At 45.5% G+C, this 24900-nt stretch overlaps 1 protein-coding gene across 1 annotated transcript in view; it reads right to left on the bottom strand.

Moving 5' to 3' along the window:
- l3mbtl1 (L3MBTL histone methyl-lysine binding protein 1) overlaps positions 1 to 24675 on the bottom strand; it is a gene marked incomplete at both ends in the record, with an annotated part of 63585 nt that extends 38910 nt beyond the window's left edge. Inside the window, 7 exons of the mRNA XM_084333556.1 lie at positions 3246 to 3334; positions 4592 to 4640; positions 13627 to 13765; positions 15978 to 16140; positions 22332 to 22461; positions 23328 to 23509; positions 24498 to 24675. Coding sequence (XP_084189682.1) covers positions 3246 to 3334; positions 4592 to 4640; positions 13627 to 13765; positions 15978 to 16140; positions 22332 to 22461; positions 23328 to 23509; positions 24498 to 24675 — 930 coding nt within the window. The remainder of the gene's footprint in view (positions 1 to 3245; positions 3335 to 4591; positions 4641 to 13626; positions 13766 to 15977; positions 16141 to 22331; positions 22462 to 23327; positions 23510 to 24497) is intronic.
- Between the last annotated feature and the right edge of the window lie 225 nt (positions 24676 to 24900).

Below are 24900 nucleotides of genomic sequence, written 5' to 3'. Positions count from 1 at the left end.
ATAGTAACTACAGATGAGGTACTCAAAAAACTGAGCGCCCTCCAACCAAACAAGGCCACTGGCCATGACAACATCCCCTCCAAATTCCTCAGAGACTCAGCAGCAGCCATCACCCCAGTCATCACACACATAATAAACCTCTCCATAAAACAGGGACACGTCCCCAAGGACTTCAAAATTGCGAGAGTAACACCCCTGCACAAAAAGGGCAGCAAATTAGACCCGGGTAACTACCGCCCTGTTTCTATCCTTACATCCATCTCGAAAGTCATGGAAAAAATAGTATACGAACAGATCGAAAAGTACCTCGCGGAAAAAAATCTAATCTACGAATTCCAATCTGGCTTCAGAACATCCCACTCCACTGACACATGCCTTCTCTACTTGAACGACCACATCAAACAAGAGGTGGACGCGGGCAAATACTGCGGCATGGTCATGCTGGACCTCCAAAAGGCCTTCGACACTGTCAATCACACCATTCTGATTGACAAGCTAAAAGCAATTGGTTTTGATAGTTTATCAGTGAGCTGGATACAATCCTACCTGGAGGGGAGGGAACAGATGGTGGAAGTAAACGGTACACTATCCCCCCCCCCTCACAGTGAGCTGTGGTGTTCCACAAGGAAGCATACTAGGACCGCTACTATTCCTAATTTATGCAAATGACATGTCGTCAGCTTGTGACTGCAACTTGTTCCTGTTTGCGGACGACTCAGCCCTGCTGGTCTCTGACAAGAACAAGTTACAGGTTGAAAAAGCCCTCAGCTCGGAACTAGGCAAAATCTGCATATGGCTCGCCGACAACAAACTATCATTACACATGGGCAAAACAGAGTCCATTCTCTTCGGTTCAAATAACAAACTCAGCAAGACCGACGGCTTCTCGATTACAGTGGGTGACAATATTATCACAAGGAAAGATGAAATTACCTACCTGGGTTCCATCCTAGAGGCTAATCTTTCCTGTGACAAAATGGCATCCAATGTAATAAAAAAAGTCAACCAACGAACGCGATTCTTGTACCGGATCTCCTCTCTGGTAAACAAGAATACCCTGAAGACTCTAGCAGGAGCACTCATTCAAGGGTACTACGACTATGCTTGCACCTCATGGTACCAAAGCACCTCAAAGGCACTAAAAAACAAATTACAAACATCTCAAAACAAGCTAGTCAGACTACTACTTGACCTGACTCCTAGAACCCACCTCACCCCTGCCCACTTTGACAACCTAGGATGGCTTAGAGTAGACGACAGAGTACAGCAACTTGCAATGGGCCTGGTCTACAAGATACACTACGCGACCAAGGTACCCATGTACATGTCAAAATACTTCCCAAAGGTCAGTGAATACCACGATCACAACACCAGAGGGAGCTCCACAAATCATGTAAAACCCAGATTCGGATCAAACAAGGGACTAAACACGTTTCGCAATTATGCCACATCAATGTGGAACGCCCTGCCTAAAGCTGTAAAGGAATGTGAATCACTACCCACCTTCAAAAACACTCTCAAAAAACACCTACGTGAGACTGCAATTCGAAACTGGCCCCTACAAATGTCCTAACCTAGTTGTACAGTAAATGACCAAGTAAGGCTTTGTCAATATTCCAATGTACAGTGTAAAATGTGTGTGTGTCCCCTTCCCAACCCCCCCCCCCCCCCCCCCACCTCCAATGTACAGCCCTCACCCAACCCACCCAACCCCACCCCACCCAACCAACCTCCTCCAATGTACAGTTTCTATGCCAAATGTATATACACTCCTTTTCTGGACACTTTTGTATCACAAACAGTACTGTATTTGCAAATCTGATATGTCATAAATGCATAGATGTAGCAGTACTGTCTATCTGTATGTCATGTATGTCATATATGTTATGATGAATTGAAAATGGGGGACCCTGGTGTAAACAAGACGAAAGTCTTTCTCTGGTCTGCATCCCCTTAACAATTGTATGTATTGAGCTGTACTGTACTGTACCCATTCTGCAATCTGTTAATAAACTTTTCAATCAATTCAATCAATCACATCACACAGATGCTATGCAGGTTTGAATTCTTCTCTAAAGGATTCAAGTGTGATGTGATTGAGCGGGTTGCACAGCGGTTGGCGTGCTTTGTGCTGTTTGTTGATTTTTAACCCTTGCACTACCACACTACCAAATGGTTAACCCTTTCACTGCGACAATATAGGTTAACCATTTCACTGCCACACGACAAAGGGTCAACCCTTTCACTACCACACTACAGAAGGTTAACCCTTTCACTACCACACTACAGACGGTCTGTAGTGTGGTAGTGAAAGGGTTAACCTTCTGTAGTGTGGTAGTGAAAGGGTTAAAGGAGTAAGCATGTTCTTTACTGGCATAAGTATGGCATCCAGAGCCTTAGATCAGCATGTTGCTGAGAGGGCTGTACCCTGCACCCTTGTTTCCTGGTTTCCACCCCCTGCTGCATGTGAGCGTAATGTTTGTCACAGTCTCCATCAGGATGCAATGATTATGTAACTGTAATTCTCAACCATAGATTTATTATTATTATTATTATTTATAACTTTCTTCCCCCTCCTTTTTCCTCAGTTTTTACGGTCGGTCTGGGAGAGTGGAGGCTATCACATGCTTCCTCCGACACATGTGTAGCCAATCAACCGCGTCTTTTCACCTGGCAGCGCGGACTCTCACTGAGAGGGTGTAACGTGTGGAAGGATCACACTACCCCCCTTAGATCCTTTTCCTCGCTGAGCAGGCGCCCCGACCGAACTGTAGGAGTCGCTGTTTTACAACGACCAGGACCCACCCACCAGCTTTCCCACCCCTAACACTGCCAATTGTGTTAGTATGAACGACCAGCCAAGCTGGTAGCAATGCCGAGAGCTGGGCTCGAACCCAGCATCTCCTGCACTAGTGGCGAGCGCCTTGCCCACTGCGCCACTTAGCCGCCCCTCCATAGATTTATTTTTAAATAAATATATATGATGGTACAACAACAATTTACCGGCCCACCCCCTTGCAAAAATGTGATCAAATCTTCCACTGTTAACCCTTTGAGGTGTACCATTATACCGGCATGATTAGAATTCTGAGAAGTGAACGTTCTAATGACGATGTAACCGTGGCAACCGGTTCTAGAATTCCGAGTTCAGAGGGAACGTCAAAGGGTCACTAATTACACCTGTACCGTCCACTGCATTGTTTTTCACAGGTTGATCACTGTCAGGAGGAGTATGAACGCCGCACCTCTTGGAAGAGTTTGACGGGAGCGGCCGCTGCTTTCTGGTCCTCCAGATACTGGGCCCACAGCCACTGCTCTGTCTTACTGTCACCACCTGCACAGAGGAGACAACGCATCACCTTACTGTCACCACCTGCACAGAGGAGACAACGCATCACCTTACTGTCACCACCTGCACAGAGGAGACAACGCATCACCTTACTGTCACCACCTGCACAGAGGAGACAACACATCACCTTACTGTCACCACCTGCACAGAAGAGACAACGCATCACCTCACTGTCACCACCTGCACAGAGGAGACAACGCATCACCTCACTGTCACCACCTGCACAGAGGAGACAACGCATCACCTTACTGTCACCACCTGCACAGAGGAGACAACGCATCACCTCACTGTCACCACCTGCACAGAGGAGACAACACATCACCTCACTGTCACCACCTGCACAGAGGAGACAACGCATCACCTCACTGTCACCACCTGCACAGAGGAGACAACGCATCACCTCACTGTCACCACCTGCACAGAGGAGACAACACATCACCTTACTGTCACCACCTGCACAGAGGAGACAACACATCACCTTACTGTCACCACCTGCACAGAGGAGACAACACATCACCTCACTGTCACCACCTGCACAGAGGAGACAACACATCACCTCACAAAGACGAGGGGAGGAGCCACGGCCATGTTGGATGAGAGAGGAGAGAGAGGGTACTGTAGGTATTAATACTGAAAGTGATCACCTTCACACACACATACACACACACACACACATTATACAACAGATGATATTATTACAACAGCACACTTTAGAAAGGCGTCTTATTAACTATATCTAAACTAAACCGAGGTCCTGACTGAATCTCTGTCATTAAAGAACCCAGGACGCCTATCGCAAAGAGTAGGGGGTTCTCCGACGTTCCTGGCCAAAGTCCCAATCAGGTCTCTGACATCAAGGCCACCATCGTGACAGAGTGACTGTGTTATTATGCCGGCGAACTGAACAATCAGAATATTTTTTTATTGAAGAACATTTTGAAAAAGGAGGGAAGACAGACAAAATAATAAGGGAAGGGTGGAGGAGGAAGGAAGGAAAGGAGGAAGGAAGGAAGGGGAAGGGAAGGAGGAAGGAAGGAAGAAAGGAAGGAAGGGAAAGAGGAAGGGGAAGAGGTAAAGAGTGAGGAGAAAAGGAAGGAAGGAAAGGAGGAAAGGAGTGAGGAGAGAAGGAGGGAAGGAAGGAAGGATAGCTAACTAAATAAAATAAAAGATAAACAAATGAAGAATCAATAAGACACCTAGAGAGAAAGAGAGAAATGGATGATAACAGAATCATGTTCTCACCTCCTCTGTGATGCCTGCTGTCTGCCTTAAAGTCCTCCATCTTGTCATCCTGAAGGATGGGAGAGAAGATCAGTCATACAGTAGATACAGCCAGTCAGAGGCCTTGGTGAGCTGGTGGACTGGAATACAGCCTGACACCTGGCAACAACAATATAGACCTGACAACAACAATATATACCTGACAGCGACAATATAGACCTGACAGCAACAATATAGACCTGACAGCAACAATATAGACCTGACAGCAACAATATAGACCTGACAACAACAATATAGACCTGACAACAACTATATCTATATATATCTATATTGTTGTTGTCAGGTCTATATTGTTGCTGTCAGGTCTCTACTGATTCTTGAGAGTCGGGACAAAACATGTCCTACATAGAAAAGTCTAATTTATATCAAAAATAAATAAATGAATAATGATTGACATACTCACAAAGTTCAATCTAAAGGTATTGTGTATACTGAATGATGTTATGTTTTAGCACATATATTAGTTTTTGGGGGGATATTTGTTTAAATGTATAATCTGTGGTTAGAAGCTGCGTCAGTTTAGGATTGGGAAGGAGAAGGCCAGACGGAGTGGGGACAAGGCTAGTTTTAAGGAGGCCAAGTACAGATTCGAGAGAGCAGTGAAGGAGGCGAAACAGCGCTTCTCGGGGAAACTGCAGCTGCAGTTCTCCGAGGGGAACTCCTCCTCAGTCTGGAAAGGTCTAAAAACCATCACCAACTACAAGCCAAAATCCCCACAGACGTCTGACAACCTTCTACTGGCAAATGAGCTCAATGAGTTTTACTGCCGGTTTGACAGGGAACCCCCGGCCCCCTTTCCTCACACCCCCAGACCACAATCACCCCCCCCGGTCCCCAGTGGTAACCCTGTCTCCCCTACCACGACCCCTCCCCCCCCCACCCACCCCCCATTCCCCTTCCCCTCTCCCGCCACCCCTCCCCCCTCCTCCCCCCCCCCCCCCCTCTCTGTCACAGAAAGAGAGGTGAACCGCCTGTTTAAGAGCCAAAACCCCCGGAAGGCAGCCGGTCCTGACTCTATCTCACCCGCCACCCTGAAGCACTGCGCCGACCAGCTGTCCCCAGTGTTCACTAACATTTTTAACACCTCACTGGAGCTGTGTCGGGTCCCAGCATGTTTTAAAGCCTCGACCATCATCCCCGTCCCCAAGAAGGCCAAGGTCACAGGCCTTAACGACTACAGACCGGTCGCCCTGACGTCTGTGGTCATGAAGGTCTTTGAGCGCCTTGTCCTGGCCCACCTGAAGTCCACCACAGACCCTCTTCTGGACCCCCTGCAGTTTGCATACAGAGCCAACCGTTCCACGGACGATGCTGTGAACATGGCTCTGCATTATGTCCTGGAACACCTGGACACTGCAGGGACCTACGCCAGGATTCTGTTGGTGGACTTCAGCTCTGCCTTCAACACCATACTCCCGCACATCCTGGAGCACCAGATGTCCCTGCTGCAGGTGCCGGACTCTACCTGCAGGTGGATCACGGACTTCCTGACTAACAGGTCACAGCGGGTGAAGTTGGGAATCAACATCTCCGATCCCAAGTCCATCAGCACTGGCTCCCCACAGGGCTGTGTTCTGTCCCCACTACTATTCTCCCTGTACACCAACAGCTGCGTCTTTCTGCACCCCTCGGTCAAACTCCTGAAGTTTGCGGACGACACCACCCTGGTGGGTCTCATATCCAGGGGGGACGAGTCCGCCTACAGGAGGGAGATCGAGAGGCTGCTGAGCTGGTGCAGCTGCAACAACCTGGACCTCAACGCCCAGAAAACAGTGGAGATGGTAGTGGACTTCAGGCGGAAGGCAGCCCCCCCCACCCGATCATTCTGGGAGGCACCCCGGTGGCCTCTGTGGAGTCCTGCCGCTTCCTCGGCATGACACTCTCCCGGGACCTAAAATGGAAGCTGAACACCATCGCTCTCAATAAAAAGGCCCGGAAGAGGATGTACTTCCTACGTCAGCTGAGAAAGTTCAGGCTGCCGAGGACCATGATGGTCCAGTTTTACACCGCCATCATCCAGTCCATCCTCACCCTCTCCATCATCACCTGGTTCCCTGCAGCCACGGTCAGAGACAAGGCCAAGCTGCAGCGGGTGATTCCCTCGGCAGAGAGGGTGATCGGCTGCCCCCTTCCCTCCCTCGAGTCCCTACATTCCACCAGGGCCTTGAAGAGGGCGAGGAAGATCATGGCAGACCCCGCCCACCCGGGTCACAACCTCTTCAACATGCTCCCCCACGGCAGGCGGCTACGGCTGCCCAAGACACTAAAGTCCCGCCACAGACTGAGTTTCTTCCCCTCAGCAGCTCGCCTGGTAAACGAGTCAGGTGTCCCCCTGCTCCCCCCCCCTCTATGGCAAGCTGCTAGGGCTGGACTTCTGGACTTGAACTTTGTGTTGCACTGTATCCATGTCCCCAACCACCGCACTTTCACAGTCTTATTGTTGTCTCACTGTTCTGTCCTGTCTTGCACTTTACTTAAAATAATTTATTTACTGTTGAATTGTTCTTAATTGTGAAAAAAGTATGCACTGTAATGCCAAAACACGTTCCATTTTGTACCTGTATGAAATGGCGAATAAAGTAATCTGAATCGGAATCTGAATCTGAGCTCCCATGTTAATTTTCTTGTCCTCAGCAAGGGTCACATTATTGACCAGCCCAAAAAAGCTTGAAAAACCTCTCCACTTGTGAAAACATACATATCAAATCAAGGATAAGGGTTATAAATGTATAAAACAATGCATGCCATGAAACTCAAATAATATTTTCCATATCAAAGTTGTGTCCTCAGTTTATGTCAACTCCGTCAGACTTTTTCATAAACCTAATTAAATCAGGCAATAGCATGGCCAGCTCTATCCCTGAGGACCCATTTTCCTTTCCCTGCCTGTGGTGAATGCAACACTACCACACATGGTCTGGTAAATTTGATACTTTTTGATATTTTAGACAAACAATGTCAATATTCCTATATGGTCACAGCTGGAACATGTCAACACCATCTCTCTGTTATTATACTTTTAAAAAACAATAGTGGATTGAATTCAAGTGTTTCAGTGAGATTATTAAGACAGCTAGCAACTGCCAAAAAACTAGCTAGCTGCAGTGCACAATACAGGCTTGGAGGGACAATGTGTGCCCTTTTGTCAACTCCGTCAGACATCAACTCCATCAGATTTTGTGTCTGACGGAGTTGACGTGTAAGCTGACGGAGTTGACAAATCCATCAATAACCTCATATATATGCTATTATTATACTATTTTTGAAAAAAAAATTGAAAGGATTTAAATGTTATTTCAGAGTTTTATCTGCACATAATTGTGCATATAATAGCATGCATTACAATACACCTCTGACTTTTAGAGCATGGGCAGGCTGTGGTCTGCTTATTGAATAATTGTCTTACTTTCCCAGCACATGCTCTATATACTCTATATATATACATGTGTTAATACATAAATATAAATATATCACTTGTCTACGTGGTTGATTGATTGATGTAAAATCATAATGGTGCAGTGTGTAGTTTTCACTACCAAACATCTACACTCTTGCCTCTTATAGAGCAGGGAAGGAGTTCCATGTTGCCCTTTCATATCCCAGTAGGGATACAAGACAGAAGAAAACAGTTATTCTTGTTTCATCTTAATATATTTATAATAATTCTTAATATAGGACTGGTCCATGTGTGTCTACTGTAGATTGCTGCATCATCCTTTATCTGACTCTTTACACCCATAGTGTAATACATTATGGTATGGAGTGATCAACAGGATAATATTTTGCTAGTCAGTTGTCTCAATCTTATCAGTTGTCACAAGTGTAGAGTTCAAGAAAAATCAGGATCAGATAAAAATCAGATCAGGATATTCTAGATAACAATGCCAGACAGTGCAGGGAGTCTCTCAGACAGGAAAAGCAACAAAGTAAAAAGCGAAAAAGGCATTCAAGAGAAATAAAAACTATGAAAGAGAAGATTACAAATGTAACAAAGCAACGAAACAACCTGATAAAAACAATAATGTGCAGAAAAAAGGCTACAAATACATCACCACTGGACTCTCCAGGCACGGAAACAAAAAAGATGCTATCAGGAAGCAAAGTAAGGAATCCGAAAATCCAAAAGGCCCTTCTATTCTACAACATCCCCAGAAGAGTGCTGAAGACAAACAAACAAACTCCTGGCCCACGGCGCCAAAAACCAGCACTGAGTGTGTCATCAGGCACGATTCTTAAAAAGTATCGTCTTCTTCAACAAATGAAAGAGTTTGGGTTAACCTACAAGTTAATGAGAGAAAAGGAGCAGCCTCAGAAAAAGCCAACATTCATACAGGGTATAACACAGACTGTTCAGGATTTCTTCCTGAACTCTGCACGTGTGACGACGGATAAGACTGACACAATCACCAGGAACAAGATCAAGCGGCAGAGAATGATCCTGCCAGACTCTATGCTCAACCTCCACACTGAATTCCAGATTAAGAACCCCACTGTAAAGCTGAGCTATTTTTCATTCTGTGCTCTGAGGCCCTTCTATGTCACAGCACCAAAAGCATCTGATCGGAAGACATGTCTGTCAAATACATGAAAATGCATGCTTAAATGGGCGGCTAGGTGGTGCAGTGGGCAAGGCGCACACCACCAATGCAGGAGACGCTGGGTTCGAGCCCAGCTCTCCGCATTGCTATCAGCTTGGCTGGTCATTCATACTAATACAATTGGCAGTATTAGGGGGTGGGAAGCTGATGGGTGGGGATCGGACGCTGTGGACAGCGACTCCTACAGGTCGGTTGGTGCGCCTGCGCAGCAGAATCAGGAAGCAACGGGGGCAGCGTGAGCCTCCCACGCGTTACTCCTACTGTACAGGTGAAAATATGCGACAGCTGCCTCCTCGTGTACCGGAGGGGACACGTGATGCAAGGCTTGGTCCACATTGCAGCCGGCTTGTGGGAGGCATGGCCTAACAGCGTTCGAGACAGGGGAGGGTAGAATTGGACGATACGAAATTGGGATGGGAGAAAAATAGAAAATGGGAGAAAAAAGTAAAAAAAATAAAAAAAATGCATGCTTAATGCTCAACGTCCTTAAAATGTCTGGTGTTGTGAAGTCAAACAAACTGGATGACAGTTCTCAATTAGTTTGTTGCTCTCCAGCAAGTGAGGCCTGCCTTCTTCGCGCCTGCTCACAATGACTAAACAAAGGTACAGTTACAACCCAAGAACAAGACAAAATCGATGTTCAATGGAGGCAGTGGGAGAGAGTTCAAGAAGACACACACAATGGAATCGACAATCGAATGGATCCAGTCCTAAAAGATATCAAGACAAAATATCCACAGGTTACCACCGTGCACTTTTGGTCAGATGGTCCAAGTAAACAAGAACAAACAAGAACAAGAAGAAGTTTTTTTTTCTGTCTAGTATCCCACCTACACTGGGGTTTGAAAGGACAACGTGGAACTTCTTCCCCACTTCTCATGGTAAGGGCGCACCAGACGGCATTGGCGGAACAGTAAAAAGAACAGCTGACAACCTGGTCCTGAGAGGAAATTATGTGACGGATGGACACATATTTTTCAAAAAGGTCTCAAACAATCTGAATGGTGTTCAGCTGTATCACATTGTGGAAGAAGACATGCAAAGATACGACACACTTCTCATGAATCCTCTCAAACCGGTTCCCTCAACAAGACAAATACACCAGATCATCGCACATAAGGACAGGATCCACCACAGACAACTATCCTGCTTTTGCAGCGAGATGTTGGATTGCCAGTGCTTCTGCCCAGCTACCTCCTATTACCATGGCAACCCAGGAGAACAGCAGAGTGATACACGGAGGGCAAGGAAGAAGAGACCTCTGGCCATGTTGTGGGAGGAGATGGAAAATGAGATGGAAGAGGGTATGGAGATGGAAGATGTAATGGAGGAGTTGGACGAAGAACCTTTGAAAGGTCCTGAGGGTATGGTGACAGTAACGACTGTTAGCAGCCTTAGTAATGGAGACTAGTTAGCAGTAGTATATGATGACCACTGGTGGCTAGCCAAGACCATCGATGTGGGTAATGAGCAACAAGATGTGAAAGTGGAATTTCTGCATCCCCATGGTCCAACAGAAAAGGTTCAGCCCAAACGTGGCAAGAAGGATCTCTGTTTCTGCCCAGTTCAAGACATCATAGTGAAACGAATCAGAAATGCAGAAAAAAGGAAGAGGAGAAGTGGGTGAGAAAGTGTAGATCAGGATGTGGTGTAGAAGAGGTAGATCTACATGAATATATAACTCTAATCAATATAGTGTGTATTCTCAAAATATAATATTTAAAAAGTGTTTTGTCCCGACTCTCAAGAATCAATATAGACCTGACAACAAAAGCATTGTAAATGGGCCCCAAGTGTATTTAATTGTACATTAAGCCCATGTCTCTAACCTGAAGGCAACTGCTGACATACATGAACAATTCATCCTTTTACTGGCAAGAAGAGGAAGACGAGGAAGAATAAGAGGAAGAAGAGGAAGTAGAAGGGGAAGAAGAAGAGGAAGTAGAAGAGGAAGAGGAAGAGGAAGAAGAGGAAGTAGAAGAGGAAGGAGAGGAAGAAGAGGAGGTAGAAGAGGAAGAAGAATAGGAAGGAGAAGAAGAGGAAGTAGAAGAGGAAAAAGAAGAACGAGGAAGAAGAAAATAAGAAGGTGAAGAAGAAGAGGAAGAAGAGGAAGAAGAGAAAGAAAAGGACGAAGGAGAAAAAGGAAAAATAAGAAGAAGAGGAAGAAGAAGAGAAAGAAGAAGAGGAAGAAGAAGAAAAAGAAGAGAAAGAAGAAGAAGAGGAAGAAGAAGAGGAAGGAGAAGAAGAGGAAGAAGAAGAGGAAGAAGAAGAGGAAGAAGAGGAAGAAGAAGAAGAAGAAGAAGAGGAAGAAGAGGAAGACCTATTACATTACCTATTACTATGACCTGTACACCTGTATACCTGTACACCTGTAGACCTGTACACCTGTACACCTGTAGACCTGTACACCTGTAGACCTGTACACCTGTAGACCTGTACACCAACATCAATTCAACAATGTCCACAATAGACCTTACTTACACGATACACAAACTCACTCGTGTTACACAAAGGTAGATAGGAGGACATTTGATTATTTCTACGTCCTCTGCATGTGTATGTAAAACATGTGTATGTAAAACATGGGTGCCATCGTATCCTTCTGTCCCACCAGTGTTTCCTGTGTCTGTGTGTGTTTTTGTTCAGCTGGTGGTTTGGGGTTCATCCCGGTGTTACCTCCACATCATTTGTTCCTGCCGCTACCTCCCCTCCCCCCATGCTGCTGTTACCCTCGAGGGGATTAATAAAGGAACACTTGACTTTTATTTGGTTTGAGATTATCCACATAAACAGAGACGTCGGTGGTATCTTTGTATCTTCCTATCACTCTGCCCACACCATTACCTCCCCCTCCCCCATGCTGCTATGACACCTGCATTTCCCCCAGGAAATCATCATCGTCCTGTCTTACAATTGGAGGTGGGCCTCCCACTCTGCAAACAACGGCCTCTTTGCACTGCTGCGGTCAGGCAAGCGCTACCGGAGTCTCATCGGCAGTACAGAGCGACTCAGAATGAGCTTCTATCCCCCCCAGGCCATCAGGATGCTCAATGACTCCATGTGACATCAACCCATCCATCTACATTCATTGCACACACATCCACATGCACACACTCACTTTAAACAAACACTCACCTTAACACTCACTTTAGACACTTTAACACTACATCATATTTATCTATTTATTAAATAAATCCATACCTCATTTGCATTTGCACCTTGCCTTTAAAATAAGTTTTGTACCTCATTGTCTGCATTTTGTACCTCATTGTCTGCATTACTGTATAAAGCACATTACCAGGGGCTCATACAGAACCAAGCATTTCACTGTAATGTACATGTACTTTATACATGACAAATAAAAACAAACTTGAAACTTGAACTTATCATACCTTAACACATCTGGCGCCAATAACGTCATACAACGTGTTTCAAGGTCATGCTAATTCTGCCATTCCAAGGCGTACGACGTTATTGAGATCATATTTCATTTTTTCGCCATGGTATTCAGAATTGCCTCGGCTGATACAGTGGGAGCCTGCACAACTCTGCAACGCTTCAATACTGCCGCCTGGTGGATGATCGGCGAGTTACAACCGGAAATTGATCTCTGGAGATCTCCGTGCATCTGGCTAATGCGTCCGGCACTCACATATTGTTGCGGCACTCTAGACACACATCCGTGTATATCGATCGCTGCCATAACTCAATAATCGCTATGATTTGGGCGTTTATTATTATTATACAACCCGGAAATGGATCTTGTAGGAAATGGATCGCCGTCAAATAAGTGGGATATTTTTCCTCCAGTCTCATCGGCGAACGGTAAGAGGACGCTGACGTCATTTTCAGCGTGTTTGTTTATTATTATTAATGCAAACTGCTCTGATCAATATATCACCCATACTACATAAAGCATTTACTGACTATCACGGAATTATAAACGACCCCCCCCCGTTCATCCGCGCATGCTAAGTCATAACGTTTAGGATCATGTACAGTTGAAATTTTAATATAGCGTGTATCGACAACAAACGGCAGTTGATAATCTATATATGCGTTTATGCCTATAACTCACGTTCTAGGAATTACTGCAGAAAACGATAAAAACATATTTATATTCTAGACGGTATTTTCGTATGAATCTATGAATGAAAAAGTATAACGTTCCTACATCCTGAACGATAGATAATCGATGTTGAATGGGCCATAGTAATGTCAATTTAGCAATACAATTTAAAAAGTTATAGCCCTGCAAAGAAGGTAAACATCTGCATAGGCTTAGAGTGGTGGCAGAGAGTGGTATGAGACGGGCAAACCGTGGCAGTTAATGTGTTAAACAACAACAACAAAAGTGGGCAAATAAGATGAAGAAAGAGGGAAAACAGTGTTTCTAACCATGGCGTCCATATCCGAGTCTTCCTCTGAGGGACTCAGGTATTCCTTCCTCTTCCTCTTCCTCATGGGTTTCATGTGGTCGGGGTTGAGCGACGGGACCCTGCCACCCGCCGGAACCTTCTCTACTCCCACACTCCTCCTGGGGAAAGAATTAAGACAAGAAAAGGGAAGAAAAATGTACCTGGTGGAAACCATAGAATTAGAATGTGTGCCTTTATTTATCCAGGATGCTCTGCTACAACATCACCCAGCTTCATACTTATACGTACCGGTAAAGACATCCACCCCCTGGGAGCTGCCCGATACGACCAGAGTCTGCCACTGAGACGTTCCACTGGAGCAGTTGTACAATAGTGTAACCTAGTGGATTTGAACCTGGGACCATAGGATCCACAGGCGGCCGCTCTAACCAGCTGGGCTAAAGGGTCCGACCCATTAGCAGGTGCTTGTCGACTGCGACCGACTCGTTAGTAGTTTAGAGTCGTCCTGCCCCCGAGAAGTGCGTCCTCACACATTCTCTCGTCCATGCGCGCACTTTCCCAGGGTTAAGGCTAGGGATGTCCCGATCAAATTTTCTTGCTCCCGATCCGATCCCGATCATGTGATTTTGAGTATCTACCGATATCGATCTTTCCTGATCCGATCAAAAAAAATATTATTTCTTTTATCCCAATTTCTCACATTACATTCACCCTGAATGTTGATGTTATCCAGGTGAAAAGTTAACTTCTTTCAAGCGAAGCATTGCAATCCTTGACATAAATCATTTGATGTATAATTAAATCAAAGGAAATGCGTTTGTTTTGGCAAAATTCTTCTGCTCTGTGTGACAATAAATGAAAAAAATTACTTTTTTTTTTTATTCAACAAACATGACCATGTTCACATCTTAAACTCATACTGAGGCCTTAGTTTTGGTTTTAAATTGCATATCATCATTCATTTATTTATTGTCACAGAGCAGAAGAATCGGATCAGGACATCCCTAGTTAAGGCACTGAGATCCCACTCCCATTGCTGGATATAGATTCACAGGGCAGCTTGATCCCACCGCTGTCACCAATGTAACCAAGTGAATTTGAACCTGGGACCATAGGATCCACAGTGGGCCTGGAGAATGAGGTGGACAAAGGGCCACTTGAGTGTTCTGTCAAATGGACTGCATTTATATATAACCATGCATTTATATAAAGTATACTGTATATAACCACGCAAGGTGCCAACCTGCTCATTGGGAGCAGTTAGGGGGTTAAGTGTCTTGCTCAACGACACATCGAGACACTGCCGGGAGGAGTTGCAATCAACCCAGGAACCTTCCGATTACCAGAGCACCGCTCTACCTCCTGAGTAAGAAGGTAAGATAGATACCAATTTCCTCTCTGTGCGTTCAGTAGAAAGCTATTCAGCTACAATTTAGCCTAGCTTAGCATGAACGAATGAATGGACGCGGATACGGATCAGCTAGCCTAGCTGTTGGCCCAAAAACACCTCTCCCGGAGTTTAAAGCTAGGCTAGCTGATCCGTATCCACTATCTATTCATTTGTGCTAAGCTAGGCTAGCTTGCAGCCAGATAGCTTTCTGCTGAACTCACAGAGAGGAAATTGGTATCTATCTTGTTGTCTGACTGGGGAAAGAACGGTAAGCACATCTCCCATCTCCCCCCCTGCACCTTTGATTCTGCCAGCCAAATAACCACTCACTCCGTTCTGATTTGAATGGGAATGTGCTGTGTATCTATTCAAATGATACGAGACAATGCGCCGCAGATCTGAGTACAATCTCTCCTATGCTAATTTTTTTTACTAATAAATGGTACATGGTGCATTTATATAGCGCTTTTATCCAAATCGCTTTACAACTTTTGTTCCTCACATTCACCCATTCACTCACACATTCACACACCGACAGCGCCCCCCATGCAAGGTGCCAACCTGCTCATCGGGAGCAATTAGGGTTTACAGTAAGTGTCTTGCTCAAGGACACTTCGACACGCTGCCCGGGAGGAGAGGGAATCAAACGGGGAACCTTCCGATTACCAGGCTGTTGTACCGCTCTACCTCCTCAGCCACTTTCGACCCTGAGTGCGTCTGTGAATGTCTGTGTGTGTGTTTGGAAGATAAAGAGAGGTTGTCAGTGAGTGAGTGAGTGAGTGAGTGAGTGAGTGAGTGAGTGAGTGAGTGAGTGAGTGAGTGAGTGAGTGAGTGAGTGAGTGAGTAAGTGAATGAGTGAGCGAGTGAGTGAGTAAGCAAACAAGTGTCCTTGCACACACACATGTACGTTTTTTTGCACATAATAATAATAAGAGCCTTTCCACGTTACATAGGTGTATATTCAACTCCTGCAGTCATACTTCTCAGTCATGGGTTCCCTCCGCAGGTCCTCTGTGTAGGTCCTCTGTGTTCTGGGTTCATGGTTCTGCTGTACTGGGCCCATCTGGGCCTCGACCTTGATCTGAACCGGCCTCTCTGGCTCCACAACCGACCCTCTGATGGAACCCACAGGAGCTGACACCTCTGCAACAGGAGCCATTAATAAGTAAGGCCTGCATTGAGACCCTGGCGAGGTGTACGATCCCACAGGTGAGATTAGAATTCTGAGAACTGAACATTCTAACAGTGATGTCAAAGGGTGAAAGGGTTAACGAGAGGGTTAAAGATGCAATGATTACCACTTTTTCCACTGCCAATAACACAACTTTAACCCTTTCACCACCACACTACAGAAGGTTAACCCTTTCACTACCACACTACAGACGGTTAACCGTCTATAGTGTGGTAGTGAAGGGTGGTAGTGAAAGGGTTAACTTTCTGTAGTGTGGTTGTGAAAGGGTTAACCCTTTGTTGTGTGGCAGTGAAAGGGTTAACCTTCTGTATTGTCGCAGTGAAAGGGTTAACACTTTGGTAGTGTGGTAGTGAAAGGGTTAAAACACTAACCACACGCCAAACCATTGCCTATATTCCATTCATTAAAGGTGCACTTCACCAAAAAACAATGCTGATGTATTTTGCACATAATCTCACACACCAAAAAGTGTGTCTGACTCTTACCACCCAACCTGCATGGGACTACAACGTATGACGTATATCATGCCAGTTAGGGTACCTTATGTATACTGCACCTGTGTATACTGTATACTTTACTTACTCATAGTATATATTCAGATTCTAAGTGTTTATTGCCCATATTTATTGTAACATATAATATAACCGATAGGGCACACAGACCCTCATCTGCAACTCACCTGATTACACTGCTTACTTGCTCATAATTCTTATATTCAGAGTTAATTATGTTTACATTGCTTATTTATTTTATCTTACCATAGTTGTATTGCCTATATGTATGTATTCTACTATTACTATGCTTGATCTGGAAGTCGGACATCGCTGCTGACATCAACACATATCACAACCTCTTGTTAACATTCTCCAAAACCATTACTAATGCCAAAGCTTCTTTCTTTCACCATAGGATCGAGGCCTCTGCCAAGAATCTTCGCAAACTACATGCTACCATGTCTTCTTTGAGGAAAATGTGGAGAACATCCGCAGCTCCTTCTCCCAACCCCCACCCATTCCAAATACTGAATCGAGAACCTCATCCTTCACTCTGTCATCTTTCTCTCCCATTACAGAAACCGAGACCCTGACACTGGTAACGTCGAACCGTCCGACTACATGCCAGCTGGACCAGCTACCCTCCCCACTCCTCCAGACCATAGCACCAGACATCCTCCCATTCCTAACTGCAACCATGAACTCCTCACTCAACTCGGGGGTGGTCCCCACCTCCCTAAAACAAGCCAGAGTCACGCCGCTCATAAAAAAGCCAACCCTGAACCCCACCGTCATAGGCAACTATCGTCCTGTCTCTCTTCTCTCCTTCCTTTCTAAAACACTTGAACGTGCTGTATCCAACCAACTTACTGCTTATCTCTTACAGAATGACCTCCACCTAGACCCTAATCAGTCTGGCTTCCGAACTGGCCACTCCACAGAAACGGCCCTCATTGCGGTCACAGAGGCACTTCACTTAGCAAAAGCGAAAGGCCTCTCCTCTGTCCTTATTCTCCTAGATCTATCTGCAGCCTTCGACACAGTCAACCATCAGATCCTCCTCGCGGCCCTCGCAGGAATGGGAGTGGCTGGCTCTGCACTGACATGGCTGACATCATACCTCAATGACCGCTCCTACCAAGTGTCATGGAGAGGGACCCCGGTCCTAGGACCCCTTCTCTTCTCCCTCTACACTAAATCACTGGGTAACATTATCACGCCTCATGGCTTCTCGTATCATTGTTATGCCGATGATACTCAACTCTTCCTCTCCTTCCCTCCCTCAGATATCCACGTCTCTGAGCGGATCTCGGCCTGTCTGTCCGACATCTCCGCCTGGATGACGACCAACCACCTCAAACTGAACCTAAGCAAAACAGAATTGCTCCACCTGCCGGCCAAATCCTCCCCCCTGACCGACCTTTCCATCACAGTCGAGAATGCAGCTGTGACCGCGTCCCCGACCGCCAAGAACCTTGGTGTTGTGCTCGACGACCAGTTGAACTTCTCTGCTCACATCGCAGCGACAACCAGAACCTGCAGATTCCTCCTGAGCAACGTCAGAAGGATCCGCCCCTTCCTGACAAAAGAAGTCACCCAACTCCTCGTCCAATCAACAGTCATCTCCCGCCTCGACTACTGTAACGCACTGCTTGCTGGCCTCCCGACCACTGCCACCAAGCCTCTTCAACTCATTCAGAACGCAGCGGCACGCCTGATCTCAAACCTACCGAAGTCGGCCGATGTCACCCCACTTCTTAGGGACCTGCACTGGCTCCACATTGCTGCACGAATCCGCTTCAAGGCCCTCAACCTGGCATACTGTGCGGCAAAGGGAACCGCTCCCGCCTACCTCCGGTCAATGGTCTCTAACTACACACCCTCAAGACCCCTACGCTCTGCATCTTCTGACCGCCTCAGACCTACTCCTATCCAAGCTCCGGGAGGGTCATCAAAGAGAAGTCGCCTATTCTCAGTCCTTGCCCCACAATGGTGGAATGAACTACCCACCCCAGTTAGGACAGCTGAAACCCGTCCAATCTTTCGCCGTCGACTAAAGACGTGTAGTATTATTTGATAGAACATAAATCCTAAACTGTATTGGAAAAATGTTCCTAATAGAAAAGGTCATAAGATTAAGCTTTGATCAGAAAACAGCTGTCCTAGTCAGTCAACCAAAGGGCCAAAGCAGTTGGGACAGTAGGGGGAAGTTACATTCTTCTGGCGATTAAATTACTCTGCCCTTTGGCCCTGTCTCTCTAAATAGATAGGGTTGTTTACTAACGCAAGAACCCTCACAAAAGGTTGTGTGTCGGGCCACTCAACAGCCGGCTGTAAAAGATAAAGAACTGTTTGAATAAGCCCTTCGGGGGTTCTAGAACAAAAGAGCCACCTGGTTTCTTCAGGGTGGGGGACAGGAAGGATTTCAGATAAGCCCTAGTTAAACACATGAGACTACCATTTGGTCTCCAAGTAAGTAATCCCACATAGAAAAGAATAAAGAGGTTAAAGAAATACCTAGACCGTTTAAAGTTGAGTTAAATAACTTAAATGTGTGTTTACTGAGGTAGGAGGTTTACCATCAATGTGAAATACCTGCATATATGACTGTTAGGCTGGACTGATGAGGCTGAATAGAATGGTGTAATTATATGATGTGATTATACTAGCTCAGAGGCAATCACTCAACACAATGTGGTTTTTAGGTTAAAGAATCTTGGTAAATCATGAGGGAACATATTATTAATGAACGCTAAGTATAAACTGTTTGTAGCTATTCAATGAAAGCCAGAAAGACTGTGTTGAAGACTTAATCCCCTGCATAGAAAGACTAGTTTTACTTAGGTTGAAACTAGGCTTAATGGTAACAGACTGTGATACTCATGAAGCATCAAGATAAACTGTTCAATTATGATATCTCTGTGTTTATGTAATCAATCTCAATTCGAATATATATATCTTGAGATCAACAACCAAAGTATTATGTTAGTTAGACGGTGTTTGTTCTTTGACTGGAAAACAAAGGAAATAGAGGGTTGGCTTGCTGAGGACAACCTCCTATTTCAAATTCAAACTTAGAGAGGCCTGGGATTGGAGGAACACATCTGCTGACGTCACTCTGGTGACATCACGCAGAGACTCCAGGCTTTTGATATAAGGGGGGTGTTGTGACGGTGGAGGGACACTCTGACACGAAACCACCAGGACAACACCCCACCTTTTCACACAGCGGACGACGCGGGCAGAGGAGAAGAGACAAAGAACTTTTTGGAGGGAAAAACAGACTGCTTTGTTCATCAGCCAGAGAACAAAGACCATCAACAACTTATCAACTATCATTATTTAATCTGCTTTCTTAGGAGGACGAGCGGCATAGGGCTCCGGTACCTTGAATCTTTTATAGTGTTCTTTATTGTAATTTGTATATACACTGAACTTTGATTAAACAGCTGCCAGTACACCTTCTCCTCTTCATTTCTCCTGCTGCTCAGCTGTCGTCGAACAAGACCTTTTGGTCTTTTGAGAGTACAAGGGTTTTTAGGGGACTTCAATTCACAACGCAGAGGACGATCAAGCTGGTTCTGACCCATCAGAACCAGGACAGAGACCTTTGTGACTTCAGACGCACTTCTTCTTCAACCATTATCTGAAATTAAAAAAATAAATAAAAGAATAAAAAACCTAACCCTAACTAACCTTACTGTCATGCACTTGTCCTAATAAACTAACCTACACTGTAGCACGCAACACTTTGATGAACATTGTTACTCAGCTGATAGAGTTGTACCCTTCCTGATGACTTGTTGTACAGAACTTGTAAGTCGCTTTGGATAAAAGCGTCAGCTAAATGACTAAATGTAAATGTAATGTAATGTATCTGTACCTGTACCTCTCCTCTACCCAGTGGGAATATCTTATTCTTATCTTATCTTAGACTCTAAACAGTTTTGCACACATTTGTTTAGTTAGGCATTTATTGAGAGTAAATCGGTTTGAACATGGCCACCAGTGATGTCGTTGGGGACATTGAATCCTTGTGTTGTGTTCATTAACAGCAATATCGTCTGGTCTTATAGGGACTGCTACCCTATAATTTCATTGAACTGTAATTAACACAACACAAGGATGATGACATCACTGGTGGCCATATTCAAACTAATTTACTCTCAATAACTGTCAAACAAAATTAATGTGTGCAAAACTGCTTACTTTTTGGATGTGTGTGGGATTATGTGCAAAATAAATCAGCAGCGTTTTTTTTTGGCCCTTTAACACTTTGAGTGCCACTCACGAGATTTCTAGGGTTTTTAATAGTAACGTAGAATGCCACTCACGAGATTTCTCTGATTTTTTTTTTTTTTCTTTTCTTAGATCTGAAAAATTATTGCATCACCCGAGCCTACCCGAGTATAGCCGAGGGGCGCCGGCGATCACTGTGGAAAAAAGCGCCCCCTGTCGTCTCCCAGATGACATAAGTGATTTTGGAATGGACTCAATGAAAATGAATGGGGAAAAAAATCCGGTACTCCACATTTTCCAGTTCACTGATCCAGCCGGGGTTACCAGAGTTCATTCTGGAGCCTCAGAGCCCCGCGGATCATGGAGTTCTACTGTATCGCGTTGGATCCATACACGTATCGATTTTTTCGAATGGTGATCAGGAATTGGAATATACCAGTTGGATACCATCTGATGTCAGGTAAGGACTCTATGTTATCAGTGGTAGGATAATCAGAGTAAGTTTGATGAAGTTATAAGCTGTTTTGTGAAATGTCTTCTTTCGGTTTCACTGTAAAAGTCCGTGAGGAAATCAACGGAGCGATTATCAGTGCGCGGCCGTAATGTGCTTGCGTGCACGTATAATATTGATCATCTAGTGTTTATTTGAAAACGATTCATAAAAAGGCAGACGAATATCAACGTTGTGGAATATTCCACTAAAAGACGATTTTCATAGAATGCTCCAGAATGAGCTGTTTTTTTATATCAAAACGGGGGCTTTTCTAACTGCTCTGAAACGGAAACGACGCGATAAAAAAACAATCTGCCTTCACAGCACTGACTGGAAAATAGTCTTTGATAATGCGATGGGCAGATTAGACACATAGCCATAATTTTAAACATAGATTAGGCGATATTAACGTTAACATTGGCGCCGATGGTGGCATTCAAGCGGTAAAACGGAAAACCAGGCGTGGCGCTCAAAGTGTTAACATAACAGCCTGGATTGTGTTTGATTACATTAAACACCTGGTAACTTGTTGTCAATAATCATAGGACTAAAAACATTATCTCTATCCATATTCACCTCATGTTTCCAGGCAACAAGGAACGCTGCCAGCTTGACACTTTTGTAATTCCATTTCCCATGTGCGCGTGACACAGTATCTAGAAAAGGATATATTAGCCTTCGATGTCCGTCAATTTTGAATGAAAAACGGCAAGCCACTAATTCTTATTCTTCACAACTATCTTTTGTTACAAGGAGAATGAGAGGTTTTGTCGATACAAATGTTTTGTTTATTCGGTTTGTGAATATCCACACACTAGCTAGCATCTTTGTAGTTCAGCAACCAGAAATAGAACTACAATTGTGATAGTGGCTTAAATATGGTGAACAACTTGACAGATGTCTGTTATTCCGTTACCTGTTGTCTCTGGTGGTGTGTTTTCTGGCTTGGCTGATTTCCCAGAAGTCCCTGCGGTTTGTTCAGCAGTGCTGCTACTGGTCCCTGGGGTGATGAGGGAACTCAGAGCCCCCACCTCACTCACACAGAACTACAACACGCACACGCACGCACGCAACACACACACACACACACACACACACACACACACACACACACACACACACACACACACACACACACACACACACACACACACACACACACACACACACACACACGATTAGATATAGGAGAAGACCAACCCACCTTATCATAGAGAATACAGTGGTGAGTATCATAGCTCTCACCAGGAATACAGCCCTTACCTTCACTAGGATGTACCCCAAAAAGAATATTCCAATGATCTGATCGCGAGTCCCAGTATTGGTGTTGATCGTGTCGCCAACATAATCCGCCACACATCATGCATCGGGAGCATTTCACGCTTCTCAATCTGATCGGGACAACCGCTCCACTTGCCCGACAAAGAAAAGTCAGACCGGAGACTTTTGATCGACGCACAGGCCAAGATATAATGTTTCAAAGGCTGCTCGATACTGCCACCTGGGTGGATGCGGCCGGTATTGCACTTTGGCATTCTCAGGATGATTCCCCATGTTAACCCCGAGTCCGTGTGCCTGTAATGAATGGAAATATCGAATAAAAGAAATAACAATGAAAACCCGACTATACTCGGGTTTCCGGGGGTCCTGGCGCTCAACGCATGGAGAGATAACCCGACTATCATCGGGTCTGGCGTCCAAAGAGTTAAGGGCAGTCTAGGTGCTGAAGAGAAAAAGATTAATTTAAATGTCTTCCTCCTCTGTCTCCTTTTAATTTCCCATCTCTATACATTCCATTCCTTTTCAGTTTCCTCTTCTTTAAAACTCATCTTCTCTTTATTCTGCTACAGGAACAGGAACCATGTTTAAATAAATAAATCAAATGAGTGAATGAATGTACGGCCCTGCTTACCTTGATGTTGCTGCTGGGTAGAATGGCCATGGCCTCCTTCCACTCCAGCACATGGACAATGCTACAGGCCCCGCCCACCTGGGCCGCTAGAGTGGGCGTGGCGGTCTCACTAGCCACGCCCCATTTACCTTGGTCTGCCACTAGAACACCTGGAGTCAACTCTAGCTTGTGTGTGTTGGGGGCTGGAGAGAGAGGGAGAGAGAGAGAGGGATAGGGAAAGATAGAGAGAGAGAGAGGTGGAGGACAGACAGACAGACAGAGTGAGACAGAGAGAGAGAGAGAGAGAGAGAGAGAGAGAGAGAGGGATAGGGAGAGATAGAGAGAGAGGTGGAGGACAGACAGACAGAGTGAGACAGAGAGAGAGAGAGAGAGAGAGAGAGGGAGAGAGAGAGAGAGAGTAACGTAACAAGTTCTAGTTTGATGTTTTCAGAGTCCAATTGATAATCTGTGAGCGTGTGAGTACATGAAAACACTCCTGTGCTAAACATAATTGACATAACTATCACAACTAATGACATTATCAGTCATTTGATAATAATTAAGTACACACACTCACGGATAGCCAATCAGTCACACTCTCAAGTGCTACAGTATACAGTATGTTGGCAACTGAGCAACTCCGCTGGAGCAGCTGGAGGTTGAGTGGCTGGGGTTAACCCTTTCACTGCCACACGACAAAGCGTTAACCCTTTCACAACCACACTACAGAAGGTTAACCCTTTCACACTAGTTAACCTTCTGTAGTGTGGCAGTGAAAGGGTTAAATAAATCATCACCCCTCAATCCTCCTCACGACATCTCCGCTCCGGCCAGGCAAACCTCCTCCAGCACCCAAGGACCAAACTTCCACACCATGGGAGATCGGGCTTTCTGCTCATCCGCTCCCAGTCTGTGGAATGCTCTCCCTGACCACCTGAGAGCACCACGGACTGTGGATGCTTTTAAAAAGGGCCTCAAAACACATATTTTTAATAGAGCCCTTTGTAGATTTTTACCTAGTTTTAGCCCTTCACATTCCTATCTCAAGCCTCGCCATGGCCTATCTCAAGCCTCTGCCTCTTTTCTTGATCCTCCAATCACAACCGTTGCTTCCCTCAGACAAAGGAAAAGAGGGCGGGGCTTGAGATAGGTCCATTAAAAAAATCGAATAGGTTACATGTGAGTCCTCACCACCGGGGAGTATAAGAGCTGCGGTGGCCTGGGGCTGGGGGGGGTGTGGCTTCTTCACCGCGGTGTCACTGCTGCAGGTGAGGGCGGGGCCCCCGGGGGAGGGGGAGGGCTCAGAGGGGGCAGGGCCTGGCTCCGTGATGGCAGGAGCCTCCAGGTCCACGTTGGCGCTCATCATCATGCTGTCCCCCTCCCTCCGTCAGAGGCTGCTGCCATGGGAACAGCCAGAGACACGGTGGGGACAACATGGAGGGAGATGATTGAGGTAGACGGCAAAGGTAGAGCCACACAGAGCGTGTCCATCCAAGACATTTAATAATACCTTTCCCACTCCCACAATTTCCGCTCTACATTGTGAAGCAAATTTTTAGTGTCTAGAAAAGCGCTGTATAAATGAAATGATTCA

Source organism: Notolepis coatsorum, assembly GCF_963971535.1.
Source record: "Notolepis coatsorum genome assembly, chromosome: 17".
In the NCBI taxonomy this organism is placed as follows: domain Eukaryota; kingdom Metazoa; phylum Chordata; class Actinopteri; order Aulopiformes; family Paralepididae; genus Notolepis; species Notolepis coatsorum.
This window is presented reverse-complemented; position numbering and strand designations above follow the sequence as displayed.